This window comes from Pan paniscus, chromosome 5 (assembly GCF_029289425.2).
Source record: "Pan paniscus chromosome 5, NHGRI_mPanPan1-v2.0_pri, whole genome shotgun sequence".
Lineage (NCBI taxonomy): Eukaryota > Metazoa > Chordata > Mammalia > Primates > Hominidae > Pan > Pan paniscus.
Genome location: NC_073254.2, coordinates 185610014 through 185630913, shown reverse-complemented (window position 1 = coordinate 185630913; position 20900 = coordinate 185610014). Strand labels below are relative to the sequence as shown.

General features: G+C 35.3%; 1 protein-coding gene across 9 annotated transcripts in view; it reads left to right on the top strand.

Annotated features, from left to right (window-relative positions):
• Window positions 1-20900, top strand: part of PDE10A (phosphodiesterase 10A) — a 666160-nt gene that overhangs the window by 550087 nt on the left and 95173 nt on the right. For all 9 annotated transcript variants that reach the window (XM_055114307.2, XM_055114308.2, XM_003820230.6 and 6 more), the window contains 5 exons: window positions 8644-8784; window positions 10570-10725; window positions 12220-12270; window positions 13347-13405; window positions 14992-15043. In XM_055114307.2, the coding sequence (XP_054970282.1) occupies window positions 8644-8784; window positions 10570-10725; window positions 12220-12270; window positions 13347-13405; window positions 14992-15043 (459 nt within the window). The remainder of the gene's footprint in view (window positions 1-8643; window positions 8785-10569; window positions 10726-12219; window positions 12271-13346; window positions 13406-14991; window positions 15044-20900) is intronic.

Genomic DNA, 20900 nt, shown 5'->3' with positions numbered 1-20900 from the left:
TAAAAGTTTAGAATATTTGTAGCCTGACCGTGTTGTAGAAAGGAAAAACCCATTTTCTGTGGAGAAATTCAAGCCACTGGCTGCAGAAATTTGCATAAAAGGAGCTGAATATTAATCACCAACACAATAGGGAAAATGTCTCCAGGACATTTCAGAGATCTTCACAGCAGCCCCTCCCATCACAGGTCCAGAGGCCTAGGAAAAATGGTTTCATGGACCAAGCCCAAGGCCTTGCTGCTCCAAACATGGTGTCCTGTGTCCCAGTCACTTCAGCTCTAGCCATGGTACACAGAAGGCAAGAGTTTGGGAGCCTCCACCCAGATTTTAGAGGATGATAGAAATGCCTGGATATCCAGGCAGAAGTCTGCTGCAGGGGCAGAGCCCTCATGGAGAACCTCTGCTAATGCAGTGCAGAGGAGAAATGTGGGATTAGGTCCCCCACACAGAGTCCCCACTGGGGTACTGTCTAGTGGAGCTGTGAGAAGAGGGCCACTGTCCTGCAGACCTTAGTATGGTAGATCCACCAACAGCTTCCACCATGCGCCTGGATTAGTAGCAGGCATTGAACACCAGCCCATGAAAGCAGCCACAGGGGCCATACCCTGCAGAACCACAGGGGCAGAGCTGTGGCTGTGGACTTGGGAGCCCACCCCTTGCATCAGCATGCACTGGATGTGAGACATGGAGTCAAAGGAGATTATTTTGGGGCCTTAATATTTAATGGCTGTCCTACTGGGTTCTGGACTTGTACAGGGCCTGTACCCCATTTGTTTGGGCCAGTTTCTTCCTTTCAGAATGGGAGCATTTACCCAATGCCTGTACCCCAAACAAGTAACTAACTTGTTTGTGATTTTAGAGGCTCACAGGTGGAAGGGCCTTGCATTGTCTCAGATGAGACTTTAGACTTGGACATTTTTTTTTTTTTTTTGAGACAGAGCCTTGCTCTGTCACCCAGGCTGGAGCACAGTGGTATGGTCTCGGCTCACTGCAACCCCCACCTCCTGGGTTCAAGCAATTCTCCTGTCTCAGCCTCCTGAGTAGCTGGGACTACAGGTACATATCACCATGTTCGACTAGTTTTTTTTCTGTATTTTTAGTAGAGATGGGGTATTGGCATGTTGGCCAGGCTGGTCTCAAACCCCTGACCTCAGTTGATCCACCCGCCTTAGCCTCCCCATTACAAGCGTGAGCCACCATGCCTGGCCTAGACTTGGACTTTCAAGTTAATGCTGGAGTGAATTAAGACTTTGAAGGACTGTGGGGAAGACCTGATTGGTCTTGAAATATGAGAAGGACATGATATTTGGGAGAGGCCAGAGGTACAATGATATGGTTTGACCCTGTTGCCCCACCAAAATCTCATTTCAAATTGTAATCACCAAATATCAAGGGAAGGACATGGTGGGAGGTGATTGGATCATGAAGGCAGATTTCCCCATTGCTTTTCTCATGATAGTAAATGTGTTCTCACGAGGTCTGATGGTAGGTAAAAAGTGTGTGGCACTTCCTGCCTTGCACTCCCTCTTCTGCCACCATGGGAAGAAGTTCCTTTCTTCCCCTTTCCCTTCCGCTGTGATTATAAGTTTCCTGAGGCCTCACAGTCATGCTTCCTGTTAAGCCTGTGGAACTGTGAGTCAATTAAACCAAACACCGCATGTTCTCACTCATAGGTGGGAACTGAACAATGAGGACACATGGACACAGGGTGGGGAACATCACACACTGGGGCCTGTTGTGGGGTGGGGGGAGGGGGGAGGGATAGCATTAGGAGATATACCTAATGTTAAATGACAAGTTGATGGGTGCAGCACACCAACATGGCACATGTATACATATGTAACTAACCTGCACGTTGTGCACATGTACCCTACAACTTAAAGTATAATAATAAAAAAATTTAAACCTCTTTTATTCGTAAATGACCCAGTCTCAGGTAGTTCTTTCTAGCAGTGTGAGAACAGACTAATACACAAACCATTTACTAAACTGACAAAAAAGAAATATATATGTTTAATAATTTAAAAACAAATAAAACAATAGATTAATGAAAATTAGAAATTATGAGGGATTATTTTTACTAACAAATGTGAAAACCTAGATAAAAATGAACAGTTTTCAAGGAAAATATAAATTATCCTATTAAATACAAATGATAATAGAAAACTTATTAGTCCAGTAGCCAAGGAGGAAATTGAAGACACTGTTGAAATATTACCTTTCTGCAAACCAGTAGGGCATTGATTCATCTGACTGTTCTTGAGCCCCAGTCATCACCAGGCACCATGTTAAACCCGGGGAGACAGTGATGAGCCCGACAGCCTGGGCTCCTGTACCCGCATTGTTCATTTGCTACTGAGGCAGCCCTTTAAGAAGGAGAATTCCTGTGCTCGTTATACTTTTTCAGAACTTGGGAAAAAAGGAAAACTTCCTAGTAAGTAGTTTAGCATTGAAATAATTTTGGATCTGGAGTTAGATTGTGTGAGTTCTGTTTTACCACTTAGTAACTGTGTAATTAATAATTGTGTGACTTGACAAGATTCTTAAACTTTCTAAACCTTAATTTACCATTTACCCTCCATTAGTTAAATGTTACACCATAAATGCTGTTTGTTTAACAAACCGTTTAAAACATCTGCTAAGTACCAAAAAACTGTGCTAAATTGCTGAGCATACAAAAACAAAATTATTTCTCACATCAAAGAATGTACAAGCAGTAGGGGAGATAGAAAAATCAGCAGCTAGTTACAGCACATGATTTTTATGTGCTAACAGAGAGGAGCTCAAGGGCTCTGTGACCATGAATTTGATGGGGCTGCAGCACATAAAAACAGATTGGATGATGAGAAGACAATATTTCAGTGGGGATTTAAGACCTCTCAGTAGATGAGAGGGGAAAATAAAGGATGTCTTTTGGGCAGAAGAAGCAATTTCTGAGAAATCTGGGGTTAGCAAAGAAAACAACGTATGTTGTATCCTGGCCCATAGCAATGTCTGTTATAGACAAAGTGCTCTTGAGATGTTTTTGGGAAAAAATAATTTTTTCATGACTGAATTTTTGCTTAATTTAACTTTTATTGTTTGTATGGCTATGCTTAGTTACATGCATAACATACCTGATGATATTATCTTTATAGTTTTACACTGTTATCTATCAGAGTTGTTTGTGAAAGCTGAAAACCTTATGTACTTTATACCTTAAAATTTTTAATTCAAAATTAAATTTATTGATATATATGTTATTTTAAAAATAACTTTTCCACAATTTACAGGTTTGATAAGTTAGTTAAGCAGCTGTTTGTTATTTTTATTTATAAACATGAGCAACTAGGTGACTCTAGAAGTCCTAGATTCATAGAGTGTTAAAGCTAAAAGAGACACTTCCAAATTTTTTAATCTAATCTTTTCATTTTAGTGATGAGGTAGCCAAGGTCTCTTATGGGTAATGACTTGTCCGAGTTCACACAGCTAGTCAACAACTAAAGGCTAGGCTCCCATTCCAAAGTTACTGTGCTTTCTACAAAGAGCAGCTATGCTCTTTCCACCATAATACAATACGTCTTTTAAGAACATAGCTTCCCCCTGCCCCTTTGTTACTTGATTTTTATTACCCACATACTGGGAAGAACACATTTCAGTTTTGTCACTTGGGATACAATTGGGAAAAATGGAAGAGCAGAAGAATCTTAAGTTTTACCTTCAGTATGTATACGTTAAACATTCACCAGAAATACTGCATTCTTCGTATCCAGAGCTGGTAGTTTATAGTAATTGTTTGCCTTTTTCAAGTGCACAGTGAACTTCAGCAGATTTATTTTTAAGAGTTATGCAAACAAAGTTAGTCATCCATATATCAAGTTCCAGGTAAATGTGGGAGCTATTTACTTACGGCCATCTACATAGATGTAAATTTGTTTACTATCCAGTGCCATCTAGTGTCTAAAAGGATAATAGCTTATTGGTAAACCTAAATACTTTTTTTTCTTTCTAAGAAGTGTTTCCAAAATTTAACTGGTTGTAAGTTGAAGTCTTAACATTGAAATGAAGTCTCATGAATAAAGTGATGTTTGTATTGTGCATGGAAAGAAAGATGAAAGCAAATGTTAACCAAGTGAAGTAAACATCTATTTGGCTGATATCAATGAATTGGATTTTTCTATTTCATTAAAAGATGGTGTTTTTATAAATTGTACTAGTCTATTCCCTTGTTCATTTTCCACCAAATCTATTTATTTCCCAAAATTTACATTTTTATAATTTGAATGTTTTTAAGTCCTTTATTGAACCAACCTATTATGACTTGTGCGCCCAATCTTTTCTAGTTTAAATTATCTCACTTTAGAAATAGATATAAAAATTTGCTGTTACACAAAAATACTAGCTACTTCATAATGAGTTTCTTAGAAAAATTTAAAAGCTGATTCCTCCCCTAGGACTTCCTGGCCTCTGATAGGATTGATTTTCTGCTCTTTGGGCAATCTCATCAATGCTTGTTGAGAGGTGGAGGGACTGGTCGTCACCATCACCTCTGGAACTCTCAAGTACTAAAGAACTGCAGCGGCCTTTGGTCAAGTAGATATCCTGAAGGCAGTTACTTTCTTCTTTGGAAATGATAAAGGTGGCTAATGTTTGAAACTTTAAAGTTTTTCCTTGTTTTTTAGTTGTGGTTTTTATCTCTAGCCTCTAAAAGATGCTTGTCCTAATTAAAGTTTTTATATATTTATACAATAGTAGAGCAGGAATTAATCTTAGAGACTCAGTTCAACACTGGATATTATAGATAAATTTGATATTGTAAACATATGTATAAGAGCCTTAATACTTCTTAAAATAATGTCTGGTGTTTCCATTCATCCTTCTATGAAAATAGCATAAGGTTTTTTATCTTATTAATTTGAATATCCCAGTTAAATCTTTAAGTCAACAATTATATTGATTTTGAAAAATGAAGTCCCTATTTCCTGTGTAAATGTCTTTAGAACTTATTTACATTAATCATTTATTAATGATTAATGCCTTCATGTAGATACTTCACCAATGAGAAATGCAAAGTATATATCTTTTTTTTTTTTTAAGCAGGGTCTCACTCTGTCACCCAAGCTGGAGTACAGTGGCACAATATTAGCTCACTGTAACCTCAAACTCCTGGCTTCAAGTGATCCTCCCACCTCAGCCTCCTGAGTAGCTAGTGCTGCAGACATGCACCACCTCACCCAGCTAATTTTTTTATTTTTTGTAGAGGTGGGGTCTCGCTATGTTGTCCAGGCTGATCTTGAACTCCTGGTTTCAAGCTGTCCTCCTGCCACAGCCTCCAAAAGCCCTGGGATTATAAGCATGAGTTACTGCGCCCAGGCCAAAGTGTATAGCTTATAAAATAAATCATGATTATTTTGAAATACTAAGAACTAAGTCAGGATTTGCCTTGCCAAGTCACAAAATGTACTGTAAATCTTTTATAATAATTAAAACAGTGTGGTATACAAGTAAACCTAAAGATACGGAATTGGGAATTCGGAAACAGACCCAAGTATATTTAAGGATAGGCCAGGCACAGTGGCTCACGCCTGTAATCCCAGCACTTTGGGAGGCTGAGGCGGGTGGATCACCTGAGGTCAGGAGTCTGAGACCAGCCTGACCAACATGGAGAAATCCCATCTCTACTAAAAATACAAAATTAGCTGGGCGTGGTGGCACATGCCTGTAATCCCAGCTACTCGGGAGGCTGAGGCAGGAGAATCTCTTGAACCTGGGAGGCAGAGGTTGCAGTGAGCCAAGATTGCACCATTGCACTCCAGCCTGGGCAACAAGAGTGAAACTCCGTCTCAAAAAAAAATTAAAAATTAAAAATTAAAAAAAGCGTCTTTGAGGATGAAGTGTATGATGAAGGTGGCAGTTCAATGAGTGGAAAAGTGATAATGATTCAGCCCATGACGTCCTACTCGACAGTATCTGTGGAATAAATGGAATGTAAATTAACGTTTCCCTAGTGCTGAGTATGTGTAAAATTCAACCTCTATTTTAGACTTTTTATGTTTATAACAGGTAGCTACCTATCAATGCATTCAACTGCCAAAATCATTTAAAAATATGCTTCTGCAAAACATGTGATTCCAACCAATGACTGATCCTCAATTAGAAATGGATATTAAAAAGGAGCTTTTGCAGGTAAATTGTTTGGAGGCAAACAAAACAAAAACAACACAGAAGGGAACCACTAATATAAAGGAGGGAAAGTGTAGCCATGAAAACATGTCAGAAACAACAAACAAGTGTGTGTTGTGAGGTTAGGCTTCATTTTCCCTTCCGCTGGAGTTTTGGGCCTTCATATCACAATGTATTCAATGTTTTGTTAGCATTTATCCTCAGCTCTCATTGGAAACATTTCTGTTAGATTAATGTGAACAAAAATCATGAGCTAATTAGGAAAATGAGTATAAAGTTTCCACTATAAAGTATTACTCAATTTTTGATAATTTTTTTTAACTACATAGAGAAGTTTTTCATATTCTAGCAAGTAGTTGAAAAACTTCTAAACCTTTTATTTTCAGCAAGCGTAATAAATAGAAGAGCTTTCCATACACTCTTGGGTACAGTATTTGCTTATCTGTTACTTGTGTATTGTATGAAACCTACACAGAAGCAATACATATTTTATAACACTGACTATATGATCATCTAATAATGTAGGAATGTATAAGATAGTCTGTTATTATTGGATTATGAAGCTATAACTTAAACATGTGATTAAATTCAGCCTTAAAGGGCCTATGGCTAAGTCATAAAAAAAAAAGATGTGCGTTTTACATTTTCAAACAAACAAATGCAGCCAAAAACTATGACTCCCTCCACACCCCCCGCAAAAATACAGAGTTACTGTTGGAAGCTTGCTCCAGAGTTCACCTTCTGTTTTTATTATGACATGTTCTTCTTTAAGAGTTATCTAAACCACTCAGTTCAATTTATGTTCACTTCCTGCAGTTCCGTCTTTGGTACAGAAAAGGGACAGTTGCTTCCTTATAGTTTGAGAAAATCGTTGTCAATTCTAATTTTTCTTCATTCTAAATATACCATATTTTAAATTTTTTTCTTGCATTTATCTCTTCTTTTTGTTCTTGAATTACCTTTCTACTCTTTCTGTCTTAAGAAAGGGTGACAAACTGAATTGTATTTGGACAATGATAGATACTGAATCTAATGATAGTCTTACTCTATGCCATATGTATGTTGGTGTCTAATGTAATTATAGTAACTAGAAAATGGTTTTTCCAGCCTTTTAAGGAATAACTAAGTTGAAACTGTCTGTCATCATATATGTAATTTTTTAATCCATAAGTGTATACTTTCTATTTAAACATATTAAATAGCTTAGTTCTTTTTAAAATAATTACTTAAATTTTTCACATGCATTGTACTTAATAGCAAATACAATTTAAGCACAGCCCTATGTAGATATACTTGGAAATACAAGTATTTTGAACTTAGCTTCTAATCATTTATAATTGTTATTAATTTCAAGTACCCAAGGTTAAAGCAAAGCTTTGCTTTTCTCTCCCTTCCTCCTTGTTCATTAAACCAAGTTTATGGGGTTTATTAGTCAAGTTAATGGGGTTCATTCTCTTTTAAGATGTTTAAAGAAAGAGTTCTGTAATTTTACAAGGCTTAAAAACCACATACCTGATAAGTTAATAAATATACCTGTCTCATCCTTAGAACTACCTTAGTAATAACAAGTATTGTAGAAAGGTGCTTAGGTTAAGAGGGCTGTCTAATACTTATTGCTTCAAGTAGTCTTCATTCTTTGTTAGAGTAATCCAACATAAGATAAAAATAAAGTGAAGCCTGTGGGAAATTTATATTTTCAAATTTTGTAGATAATCATGATACAATTATGTCAAAATATTGCCCCCAATTTCTACATGATTAAAGTAGCAATTCTTATTTAGTAGAAAGTAATTTTAAAATATGTTTGGATTTCGTCAAAATAACTGATTCTATTTTTAAAAAACAATTTATTTTAAAATAGTTTCAGGACATTACCTTCCCACCCAGTCATTTGAAAGGGAAAGATCACTCAGATTTTTCAAGATTTTTGCTCAGAGAACAGCAAATTTTTCATCTAGAGTATTCTGAATCTGCAATTTTATAAACTAGCCAGTCGAAGTAATGTGAGTGAGTCTTAGAAGGTTCTCAGAAGGGAAGATTTCTAATGAAAATGAAAAATATAACCAAATCACTTGACTTGCAGCTACTGATTCTATCTTCAGGTAACATGTGTCAAGTCTGTAGGGAGGTTGGACCCTGTGTGTGTTGGTGGTCTGATAGAATCTTGATCCCAATGACAGGATACATTTTTTTCTCATTTCATTATTTTCTATGTATCAAAATAGGAGGCTATTTGAAGAGCGTTTCTGTGCCTGTACATTCATTTAAGTTTTAAATTTGAGTGTGTATTTTTTGTGAATTGGAAATGTGAGATAGTTTCACTTTAGATAATCTGGTTTGATCATGGCAAAGCACCTTTCCTCATTTTATGACTCTTCTTTTAATTGGCTCACAGATTTATTATGACTGTTAAGATTCACGTGTGTCTTTTTGTACTATGCACATGTACAGGAAAGTCTGTAAAACATCTTTTCTTCTCCCTAGAGCCTGTGCATATTCACACCACCTGGGATAAAGGAAGGAAAACCCCGCCTCATCCCTGCTGGGCCCATCACTCAGGGCACCACCGTCTCTGCTTATGTGGCCAAGTCCAGGAAAACACTGCTAGTAGAAGACATCCTTGGAGTAAGTGGCTTTTTGACCCTTTGTGATACTTTTGACCTAAAGTATTTAATTAAGAAAGATGGCATATCATTTTGACGTTATAATTTAAATAGTTTCATTTTAAAAAGCATTAAAGCTAGTTACAGATCAATATATTAATGTGTAAGTTAATTTTTTGTACTCAGAAAATTCCCTTTACCCACTAAGAGCTAAATGTGCACAGTTCTTATTTCAGCACATGCCAGTACAGTTAAACACAAATATACTGTGTATATTCATATGAATGTAAACTAAATAATTACTGTTTTATGATTCATATTTTGCTGGGATGCATATGAATGAGTTAGTTATTGCTGTATGACAAAGTACCTCAAGTTTTACTGGTATCATACAGTAGCCACGTGTGATTTCTTATGAATCTAAGGACTGGGTTATTCTGCTGGTCTGGACTGCTGTCAGTTGGATTTGCCTATGCGTCTGAGGTCAGCTGGCCATCAGTTAGGTGCTGGCTGGCCTCTTATACCCTCCGCTTTCCCTGTGTCTCTCACCCCCTTCCAGTAAGGCTATCCTGGCGTGTTTTTGTGAGGTAACAGGAGTCTGAGAGAAGTAGTGGGAAACATACAAGTGAGTTTTCCAGCCACTGCTTACATCAAATTTACTACCCTCCCATTAGCCAGAGCAAATCACGTAGACAGGCCCAGACTCAGTATAGATCACTAACCATGCACATAGATACAGAGAAACTAGACAAAGTGGAGCCCTCAGTCTAGTCCTCCACAGTACATGTGGACATTTTAATGAAATTTTATGACATGGAATATAGACTTCAAAGGTAACAAGTATACAGGTGTAAAAAAATTGCTCTAAGTGCTAATAGGAGCCATGAAACCTGGGTTTTAATTTTGGTTTTTCCACCATTATTTGTATAACCTTGAATAAATTTGGTAGCTAGAGGAAGGAAGGAAGAGATAGAAGGACAGAAGGGAAGGAAGGGAGGAAGGGAGGGAAGGAGAGAAGGAGGGCCCATGCTGTATAAGTTCTCATTTGAAAATGTTCTGTTGTGTATGTAAGCTTTCAAAAGATCTGTACATTACAAGTACAGAGTTACACTATTTCATGAAGTTCTAATTCATCCTGATAGCTTCTTACAGACAGTAGAAATTGAATAAATAGAATTGATGCTTTTGATATTAATTCATTCAATTTCCCTGTACTTCTTTTGAGTAAATTTGCTAAGCTAGAAAATTATTAAAATCAAAGCACCAATTTCATTTCTTAAAGTAATTGATCATTATTAGTTGATTCAATACTTAATATGGGCCTTTGAGATTCAATTAGAATGACTGTTATTAACATACACTTTTGTGTTACTCTAGGCTTAAAAATAGAAGAAAAGTTTATATATAATTTTCTTCACGTAGTGTTTACTTTTTGAGTAATTTCCCCTGCGGCATTGTATCTGTAAACACCCTAAGACTGTTCCGGCACGTAGAAGATGATGAATAAGTGCCAGCATTTATGATTACTTTTTTTATTATCATATGAAATTAACATATGTCATTCGTTCATTAAATTTATGCTGCATAAGGATAAAGAAATATTAAAGCAGTATTTGGGTATAAGTTCCATGAAAAAGTAAGCATTTTCTTACCTAAGATTTATGGTGGCTGTCATCATTTAGTTTTCCTTTGAAAAGTACTGCTTATTATTGATTACAAGTATCATGGCAATTTCTGATAGAAATAAGAATCATCGCTTAATGATCATTTCACTGAATTTATGTCTTTTTGTCTTTTTGTTTTTCAGGATGAACGATTTCCAGGAGGTACTGGACTGGAATCAGGGACTCGTATCCAGTCTGTTCTTTGCTTACCAATTGTCACTGCAATTGGTGACTTGATTGGTATTCTCGAGCTGTATCGGCACTGGGGCAAAGAAGCCTTCTGTCTTAGTCACCAGGAGGTAAGGCCTTTAAATGCTGCATGTTAGAATTTTTAGTTGTACCTAGCTCATTGAAGGTGCTTGTTAGTATTGCTAAGTAATACTAAACTGAAAATACATGAATTAATATTTAAAATCACAATTTGCTTAACAGTGTTTTGATACTAATAATAATGGTTTTAAAACCTGTTTCTGTTTAGAGAGGAAACAGGTTACGTAAGAGATATGGTCCTTTTGTTAAGTAAAATCCAGTATAACAATAAAAGGTATGCTGTACTCTGAGTCATAGAAAGTAGTAGAAGGACTTTGGAGACTTTTCACACTCTGGTTGTCTTTCTGTCTTCTTTAAAATGTCTTTTTCTTAGCTTGTGTCCTGAATAAAAGACTCTAGTGTCAAATACATTTGAATTCCATTCACTATTCACTCAATAGGCTCATTAATACTAAAAGCAAATATTGAAATGATACATTTATCACATCCAGTATAAACCAGTTTCCTTCAGTGGCCTAACTCCTGTCCACTTGCCTGAATGAACCCATCTCCTGCTACCCCACCTGTCCCTCACTCACTCCAGCCACGCTGGATCCTCAGGCAAGGCTGACAGGCTACTTAACTCAGGCCTTTGCATTTTTTCTTCCCTCCACTTACCCCCCTCACGGCCACATCCTTCGGAATTTCCTTAAATGTTGCCTTCTCTGTAAGGCCCTCCCTGAACACTTCATGTACATTTGAATGGCTCCTATCCAATGTTTCTTTCTCTCTTCTTCTGCTTTTTCTCTATAGCACCTGTCACTATCTAATATATATGCTACACTTATTTCATTTCTTGTCCTTCTCCCTGAAGTACACTGAAGGCTACTCCATTTCTGTTATTTACTACAGTATCTCCAGCACCTAGAATAGTGGCTGGTACATAATAGACACTCGTGAATATTTGTTGAATGAGTGAATAATAAAAGAAGTAGAATAGCTAGTAATTTTGAGGAACTTGTTAGCTTGTGTATAAATATATGTGTATGATTTTTACATTTTAGAAATATTTCATTATTTAAAGTGGTCATTAGATTGCTTTTCAATAGTATTTTTGTTAAACCGAAAGGTAGTAATTTTGTGAAAATCATTGGGCTACAGCTCTCTTAACAATCAGTTTGTTTTCCATTTTATCCAAAATTAAGATGAACAAGAGAACATTAAAGTCAGTTAAATAGATGGGGAAAATATAAAAGAAAAACCTTGTAAATATTTGGTGCTTTGTGTTTGGAAAATGTTCAAAAGCTCAGTGATGTCAGAAAATTCTTCATATACATATATCCCCCAGTCCTTTGTTGAGATGACTACATGTAGTGTGTGTATATATATATATATGTTATGTATGATATATATATTATATATAGTATATTATATATAGTATATATGTTATGTATTATACATATTATATATAGTATATTATATATAGTATATATATACACGTTATGTATTATTACTTATAGATATGTATTTCTCATTTTTTTTAGGTTGCAACAGCAAATCTTGCCTGGGCTTCAGTAGCAATACATCAGGTGCAGGTGAGTCTTTGGGGTGTTTTTGCAGGGGCTTCCTAAGGGAGAAGAGGTTTTTGGAGTGAGGCATTGAAGACCAGAATAGAGGTTAAGTCACCCAATGCCTTATTTTGGGATATTACAATTTTCTGTTATTTCTAGAAATTTTAACTTAATCAGTTATATTTACTTACTCTCTGCCTTAAATATTTTGCAATATATGTGTGTCCATTCACATACATATATATCTATATATAAAATAAATACATATATAATTAATGCAATAAATGGCATATGTCCTGCTGTAGTATTTGTTTTCCACTGAAAACCTAGGAACAATCTCGTACTGGAGTTGCATTGATATTTTTGTGATTCCATTTCCTAAATTAAATTTTCCTCTAAGTGATCTATGAAACATTCTAACTTTAAGATATCTGGTTCTTTTGAAGATATCTAATTTAAAAATCACCAACTACTTATAGTTTTACTGGTGGTTAGACTTTAAAGTTCAAGAACATGGTAGCAATATAGCGTTCTTTGTATCTTCTCCTTCTCTCTTTTTATTTTTTTTGGTGGTGGTTTTATTTTTCTACTTCTGTTTCAGCAAATTGAGGTTGATGAGGGAGGAACTGTATGCTAGGAAGAAAAATCGAGCTGTAGGATAATAGAAGGAGTAGAAAGGACTCGAATTATCAGGTGTAGGTGGAATATGTGCTCAACTACAGTTTTTAGAAATACAGTGTAAAGTAGTTCTAAAGAGAGACTTGGGTCGGCTATCCAGACCTGAATGCTGCTTCTATCACTTATTAATTCTGAAGCCTCAGTAAGGTTCTTAACATCTTTATAAGTCCATTATGAAATGTAAATTCCAAACCTATAATGTTTTGTGGTGCTTGAGACAATAAATAGAAAGTGCTTAAAACAATGTTTAGCACATTTAAGTATTCAGTAAATATTAATGGTTATTGATATTATTATTACATTATAATCCAAGTGATTGTGTTAGGCCTTCTTTCAATAAATAAGGTAATTAGTATTCTGGAAGTTTTATTTTGAAATAAGCAGAAATCTCTTGTAATTGTAGCTATTATTTTATATGGTAGGTATGCAGAGGCCTTGCCAAACAGACAGAATTGAATGACTTCCTACTCGACGTATCAAAGTAAGTGTTCATTTCTAGGGATGTAGTAGCTCTTATTAATCAATGGTTTAAATTAAGGGCAGCCTGTGGCAGAAATAGACGATTGTCTATTGCAGCTGATAACTGAAGATCCGTCTTTACAAGTAGTCTGGGAAGAACGGTTAATCATATTATGGATTGTAGAGTTATATTCTCATTCACGTTCACTCTAAAGTGAAGGATTGCAGATATATATGTGATGATGTTAATTTTCCATTTGATGTATGTTTTCTAAATAGAAATGTCTGAGAATATGTTAAAGACACTAAATATCTCTATTTGTGCAGGAGAATACTGGCTACAGTAGGAGGGAAAATATTCTGGTTTATTTTCTTCCAAAAAGTCCTATTTGGCTTTTCTAACAATGTCAGTAAATTAAGCATTATTATTATTATTATTATTTAAATTTTCCCATGTATAGTATCTCAGTTATCATTTCCGAGAAAATGTTTTATTTCCCTGGTTTGGCCTAGAAAAAATCCCTTTGGCTAGCAGTGGAAGCAATTATATAATAGATATTTATTAAATCACATATTTTTATTGGTTTGATTACTACAGGAGTCTGCATCTATATATCTGACCCATGTAATTAATCACTGAAATCTAAAATATGCGCCGGGATGTGGTAACTTTAGGGTCATGTCCGCCTACAAGTTCACTAAAGGAATAATGTAGTTTTTCCTCTGTGGCCTCCAGCAACAACGATGACATGTTATGTTTCACATGTCACTGTATATGCACCTAACAGTTTACCCATCAGTAATTATTATTGATGCTCATTAATTAGTTTGAAGTTACTAGTTTATGTTACATTTAGTTTTTGAAATAATAAAATTAAAGAAGTATGGGACTGAAAAAGCTCCCCTTGGATACCTAAGCCAACTAGGTTAAACACTACCTAGCCAGTGCAGTCTATCTTAAGAGTCCTTCTTTACATTTTCCATACATTACATGCATATCAATTTATCTTTTTTCAGATTGACATTTTAGTATATGCACTATTTGCCTCTGAAACATTTACTTGCTGTTCATAACAATGAATATATACTCATATAAAGTCATTAGATCCATAGCATTACTTGTATTCTGACATTTCTTCTCTAATTGATTACATTACTTTCTCAGTACACTTTAAATACTAACTTTCTCCAGTTTTCAGTGATAATTTATATTTAACTATTGATGAGATTTAGCACATTTAAATATTTGTGTTTCAGATCAGAGTTATTAATGAAAATATTAAATATGGTGGATGCAATTTTATTTCTGCATACTTTGTTAAATGCAACAGACTTTCTCTCTACACTGATACTTATCAATAAAATAAATACTGATTGCATTCTCTGGAATTATAGAGCCCTCATACTGAGGTCAATCATAATGTTTCATTTATCTCTTTAAAATAATATTACAGTACTGATTTTTTTTTTGCCAAAGCAGAAAAATCAAATGACATTTATCTTTGTTTTTTTATTTAAATGTAGACAAAACCAGGAAATGAATTCAAAGTGTAATATGTACTGTGAACTAATGAAATTACTTACAGGATTTATGTTTCTTTTTTTCAGAACATATTTTGATAACATAGTTGCAATAGATTCTCTACTTGAACACATAATGGTAGGTTGTTTTTGTTCTGAGTATGATTTTGTTTAACCCTTAGACCTATGGTGCTAATATATGGCATAACATTTAAACTTATTCATCCACAGGCACTTTCAATCTTATGAAAATGTGGTGGCTTAGGAATTCACCTTGATCTGTTTGTCACTTCCGTTAATTTTGAGGGAGTAAGTTTGAATAACATTTTTAAAAATCTCAGAGCTTTTCTTTATTAATGGAGAGCTATACTTAGAAAAGACATTTGGTTTCTTTTTATGTTCTTCAAAACACCTCTTACATATGGGATATGTGGGGAATTCTCGATTGATTTTTTCCTGATCTTCAAGTTCATTCTACTTAGTTCTAGTCTTAATTATTCCTCTCTCCTAGATGGCTATCAGGCACTTTTGAGCCTAAAGCTGTATGACGTAGAGTTATAGGCATATTTCCCTATGCTACTGAGTACTTTTAGGTCTCTAGTGAGACTTCTTTCAGAAGTGGCTTCTAGTTGTCAGAATGTATGGGTGGATGCCATGCATGCCCAGGCCTTCTTGTTACCATTTGTGCCCGGTTATGTGCTTTAATAAATGTTCTTTCTACAGTACTCTTCTGCAATAAAGAGTTTTCTCATCTAGAGATTTTATGATGCATACTGATAAGTTTTTTTTTTATTTGACATAGTAAAAGACAAATATGAAGTGTGCTTTGTGCAATGTCTTGTAGAGACAGGAAGTTTACTAAAGGTAATTAGAGAATAACATAGGTTATTAACTTCAGCACATTCTTTATGTGATAAGTTATTTCTGTGGTTTTATCTAGACAAAAATAAAATAATTGTACATTAAAATAACTTCTCTTGTTATGAAACAACTGAAGGAATTTGTAAATCAGTGAGTAGCTTTAAGAAAAATATAAAGTTATAATGTAGACTGACACAGAGCTTATACTAGGGGTACAAGGAGCACTTACTGCTCGTTCTTTGTATTATTAATATTTTCTTTTAAAAACAGCTTTATTGAAGTGTAATTTACATACTATACAGTTCATCCATTTAAAGTGTTCGATTCAGTGGCTTTTACTATATTCACGGATATGTGCAACTATCATCAATCAATTTTAGAACATTTTCATTACCTCATAAAGCAACTTGATACCCTTTTAACTATCATCTCCTTAGCTTATCACTTCCTTACGCCCCTATTTCCCCTTGCCTCACCAGCCCTAAGCAATTGTCTACGTTCTTTCTCCATGGGTTTACCAATTCTGGGCATTTTATCTGAAAAGAATCACGTAATATGTAGCATTTTGTGCCTGGCTTCTTTCACCTAGCATATTGTTTTCAAAATCATACATATTATGCATGGGCCAGTACCTCATTCATTTTTATGACCAAATAATATTCCATTTTATGGATATACATACCAGATTTAAAAAAATCCATTCATCAGTTGGTAGACATTTGCGTTGTTTCCATATCTTAGCTCTTGTAAATAGTGCTGCTGTGGACATGCCTCTACACGTTTTTGTTTGAATGCCTGTTTTCCATTGTTTGGGGTATATATCCAGGAGTGGAATTGCTGGGTCATGTAGTAGTTCTATGTTTCACTTTTTGAGGAACTGCCAAACTTTCCATGGCAGTTGCACCACTTTTCATTCCCAGCAGCTGTGCACAAGGGTTCTGATTTCTCCACATCCTCACCAACACTTACTATTATCCGACTTTTTCATTATAGTGGGTGTAAAGTGCTATCTCAGTGTGGTTTTGATTAGTATTTCTCTAGTGACTAATGATGTTGAGTATCTTTTCATGTGCTTATTGGCTGCATGTATATTGTCTTAGGGGAGATGTCTATTCAGAGCCATAGACCACTTTTTAATTGAATTCTTCGTATTTTTATTATTGACTTGTTAAGAGTTCTTCATATATTCTAGCTGTAACTCCCTTGTCTCATAATTGCTTTGCTAATATTTTCTCCCTTTTTGGTAGGTTGCCTTTTCACTTTCTTGATAGTGTCATTTGAGGCACAAAAGATTTTAATTTTGATGAAATCCAATTTAGCTATTTTTTTCTTTTGCTGTTTATGCTTTTGGTTTTATATCTAAGCCAAATTGGAGATCATGAGAATTTACTCAGATATTTTCTTCTAAGAGTTGTAGGGTTTTTAACTCTTATATTTAGGTCTTTGATCTTTTTTGAGTTAACTTTTATATATGATGTTTGGTAAAGGTCCAGTTTCATTCTTTTCCATGTAGCTATCAAGTTTTCCCCAGCACATCAGTTGAACATAAAATGCCATTTTCTTTCTGGACTCTGGATGCCGTTCTGTTGCTCTGTATGTCTGTGGTAATGCCAGTACACTTCCTTGATTACTGTGGTTTTGTAGTAAGTTTTGAAATTAAGAAGTGTGAGTTCCCCAACTTTTCAAGATTCTTTTAGCTCTTCTGGGTACCTAACAAATACATTTAAATTTTAGAAGTAGCAGGTCAATTTCTACAAAGAAATCAGGTGGAATGCTGATAGGAATTATGTTGAATCTGTAGAGCAATTTGAAATATTGCCATCTTATCAACTGTAACACAATTAAGACTTCTAATACACGAATGTGAGGTATTTTTCCATTTATCTAGATCTTAATTTTTTTCAACAGTGTTTTGTGTTTTTTGAGAATAAGTATTGCTTTTATTTTGGCCAATTTATTCCTATTTTTTAATGCTATTATAAATGGAATTGTTTTCTTTATTTTTTGATTTTATACTGCAAATGTGTAGAAACAACATTGGTTTTTATACATTGATTATGTATCCTGCAAGCTTGATGAACTCATATATTAGTTCCAATAGTTTCTTAGTTTCTTAGTGGATTACATACATACACACACACACACACACACACACACACACACACACACACACATACACACATACATATGATCATGCCTTCTATAATTAGAGACAGTTTTACTCCCTACTTTCTAATCCAGATGTGTTTTCTTTCTTTTTCTGGCATGACTACCCTGGCTAGAACCTACAGCACAATACTGAAAAGAAGTGGCAAAGTGTGGACTTTGTTATCTCATTCCTGATCTCAAGGAAGAAGCATTTAGTTTTTTGCCATTAAATATGATTTTTTTTGTGGGTTTTTCATAGATGGCCTTTATCAGGTTGAGGAAATTCCCTTTTTTCCTACTTTATTGCGTGTTTTTATCATGCAGGTATGTTACAGTTTGTCAATTTTTGTGCATCAGTGTAGATGATCATATGGTTTTTATTTTGAATTCTATTGATAGTGTATATTACATCAATTGATTCTTGGATGTTAAAGTAACCTTGCACTCCTGTGATGAATCTCAGTTCATTATGGTGTGTAATTTATATTGGAATTGTCTTAAATTTATAGAAAACTTGAATTGATATCTTCAGCATATGGCGTCTTCCTAGCCAAAGACATTTTCTTATTTTCAGTTTTTTTTAAAAAAATTGTTGACTGAATGTATTGATTATGGTCCCCCATAGTTAACTTATTTTTCCAGTTTATAGTCTCTAGTTTTCAAGATAGTGATTTATAATGCACAATAGTAGAGATTCTGGTGGTTCTTCTTTTCCAGTTTTTACAGTACTTATTTCTTTGTGTTTGTTAATGTATTAGCTGGAACCTAATGAACACTGTTGAATGGAAACAACAGATATCAACAGGAGAATATATTTATTTTCCTTGATGTGTGTACTTCTCACATTTCATTGCTGTGTATATTTGTTGTGGGTCCACAGCAGATATAATTTATCAATTTTAAAACATTTCCTTCTATTCCTAATTTTCTGTGATTTGGTGTTGGGTATTATCAAATTTTTATAAGCTATTTCAAAATGATTGGAGTAGACAATTGTATTATTACTCAATGTTGAACCACTCTTACATTCCTGGTATAAAGGCTATTTAATTGTAATATTTTCTTTATTCCTGGATTTGTTGTTAATACTTATTTCCAAGTTTGCATCTATATTCATACATCGGATTGCTCAATGGTTCTTTTTTTCTATCTTTGGATAGTACTGGTATTTGGTTATGCTACACTTATAAAATGAGCTAAGAAATGTTCTGTTCTTTTCTATGGACTAAAGAGGTTTAAATAATATACATATTATTTGTTCACCTGATGTTTGATATAAATCAGCTAAGACCCCATTAGAGTCTTATTAGGGGTAGATCTCTGATTCTCTTTTCAATTTCTTCTATGACATTGGATCCTTCAAGTTTTCATTCACCCTTTTCTTTTATAATGTTTCTTGGGAATCTGTTATATTCCTATAATACATAGTAACTGGAGTTATCAAATGGTGAGCAAAACCCTTCACAGCCTCTGTCCTCATTGAGGTTCTAGTCTGTGGGGAGACAGACATGAGCCAAATATCAACATAACTATGAAACTAGTCAGAGTCAGGCCTATTAAGGAGCATAACAGTGCCCTGAAAGCTTGTGATGGGATCTAACGTAGCTGGGGAGGCTGTGGCAAGCTTTCCTGATGCTGTGACTTTGGTCTGGTGGATGTGTGGAAGTTACACAGGCAAAGAGGAAAGAGGGTTCTACTTTGGGGGATGGGGGAACAGTGTGCTCCTGTGTAGAAAGGTCCTGGAAGGGCCAAGTCACCCAGGCCTGGGAGGGAGTTTTTAATTAAGGCTTGTAAGCTAGAGGTGCAAGATCAGATATGTGTTTTGAAAAGATAACCCTGGATTAGAGGAAACAAGTGGGGAATGAGGTTAGACTTTTTTGAGGAACTTTTGGATAATACAGAAGATTTATTATTTTCAGACAAGCAAATCTGGGTAATTTTTTTTTTTTTTTCCTGAGACATAGTCTCGCTCTGTCAGGAGGCTGGAGTACAGTGGCATGATCTCGGCTCACTGCTACCTCTGCCTCCCAGGTTCAAGCAATTCTCCTGCCTCAGCCTCCCGAGTAGCTGGGACTGCAGGCACGCGCCACCACACCTGCTTAATTTTTGTATTTTAGTAGAGACAGAGTTTCATCATGTTGGCCAGGATGGTCTCAATCTCTTGACCTCGAGATCCACCCACCTCAGCCTCCCAAAGTGTTGGGATTACAGGCGTCAGCCACCGCGCCCGGCCTAATCTGGGTAATTCTTAAATTCCTAGGTGATCATTTCGTCTAGGTCAGTGCTTCTCAATAGGTTGATGCTGACATTTGGGCAGAGCAGTTCCCTCTGGCACAGTGTTATCCTGGGCACCGCAGACCTGCAGCGTCTTTAGCTTGTGAGAACTCGTAACCAACAAACATACCTGCACTCATTTTCAGATGCCCTGCGGCCAGGTGGCTCAGCTGCTGGTTGGGAATCAATGAATTAGATTTTCAAATCAATTTTTATAAATTTGTAGGTACTTTATATTTCCTTTCTTATCTGAAAACATCAACTACTTAACTCAAATTAGTGTGAGATAATAAAAGAGAGGATTTACTGGCTCAGACTGCTGAAAAGCCATTGAATGTTCAGGCTTATATAATTAGTGGACATGGGGGCTCAAATAATCTTTTCATGATATGTCTTTCTCTGTTTCTCAGTTCAGCTTACTTTTGTGTAGTCCTTAGTCTCAAGCAATTTCTCTTTACATGATGGCAGCAATAGCCCTGACAGCTGTCGTCTTATGTTTAAAATGAAGTTTTATATCAAAATCAATAAATAATCAGTGTTTATATCATATCACTCACTTCACCAACAAGATAATAAATGAAGCACATTTGTTTCCTAATTTTTTTTACTCTTCTTACCTACTACCCTTACATAGTTTTAGATATATAAATATTTTTATATATTTCATGTTTCTTAAATTAATTTTTCATGATGATGCCTGTAATTTCTTAGAT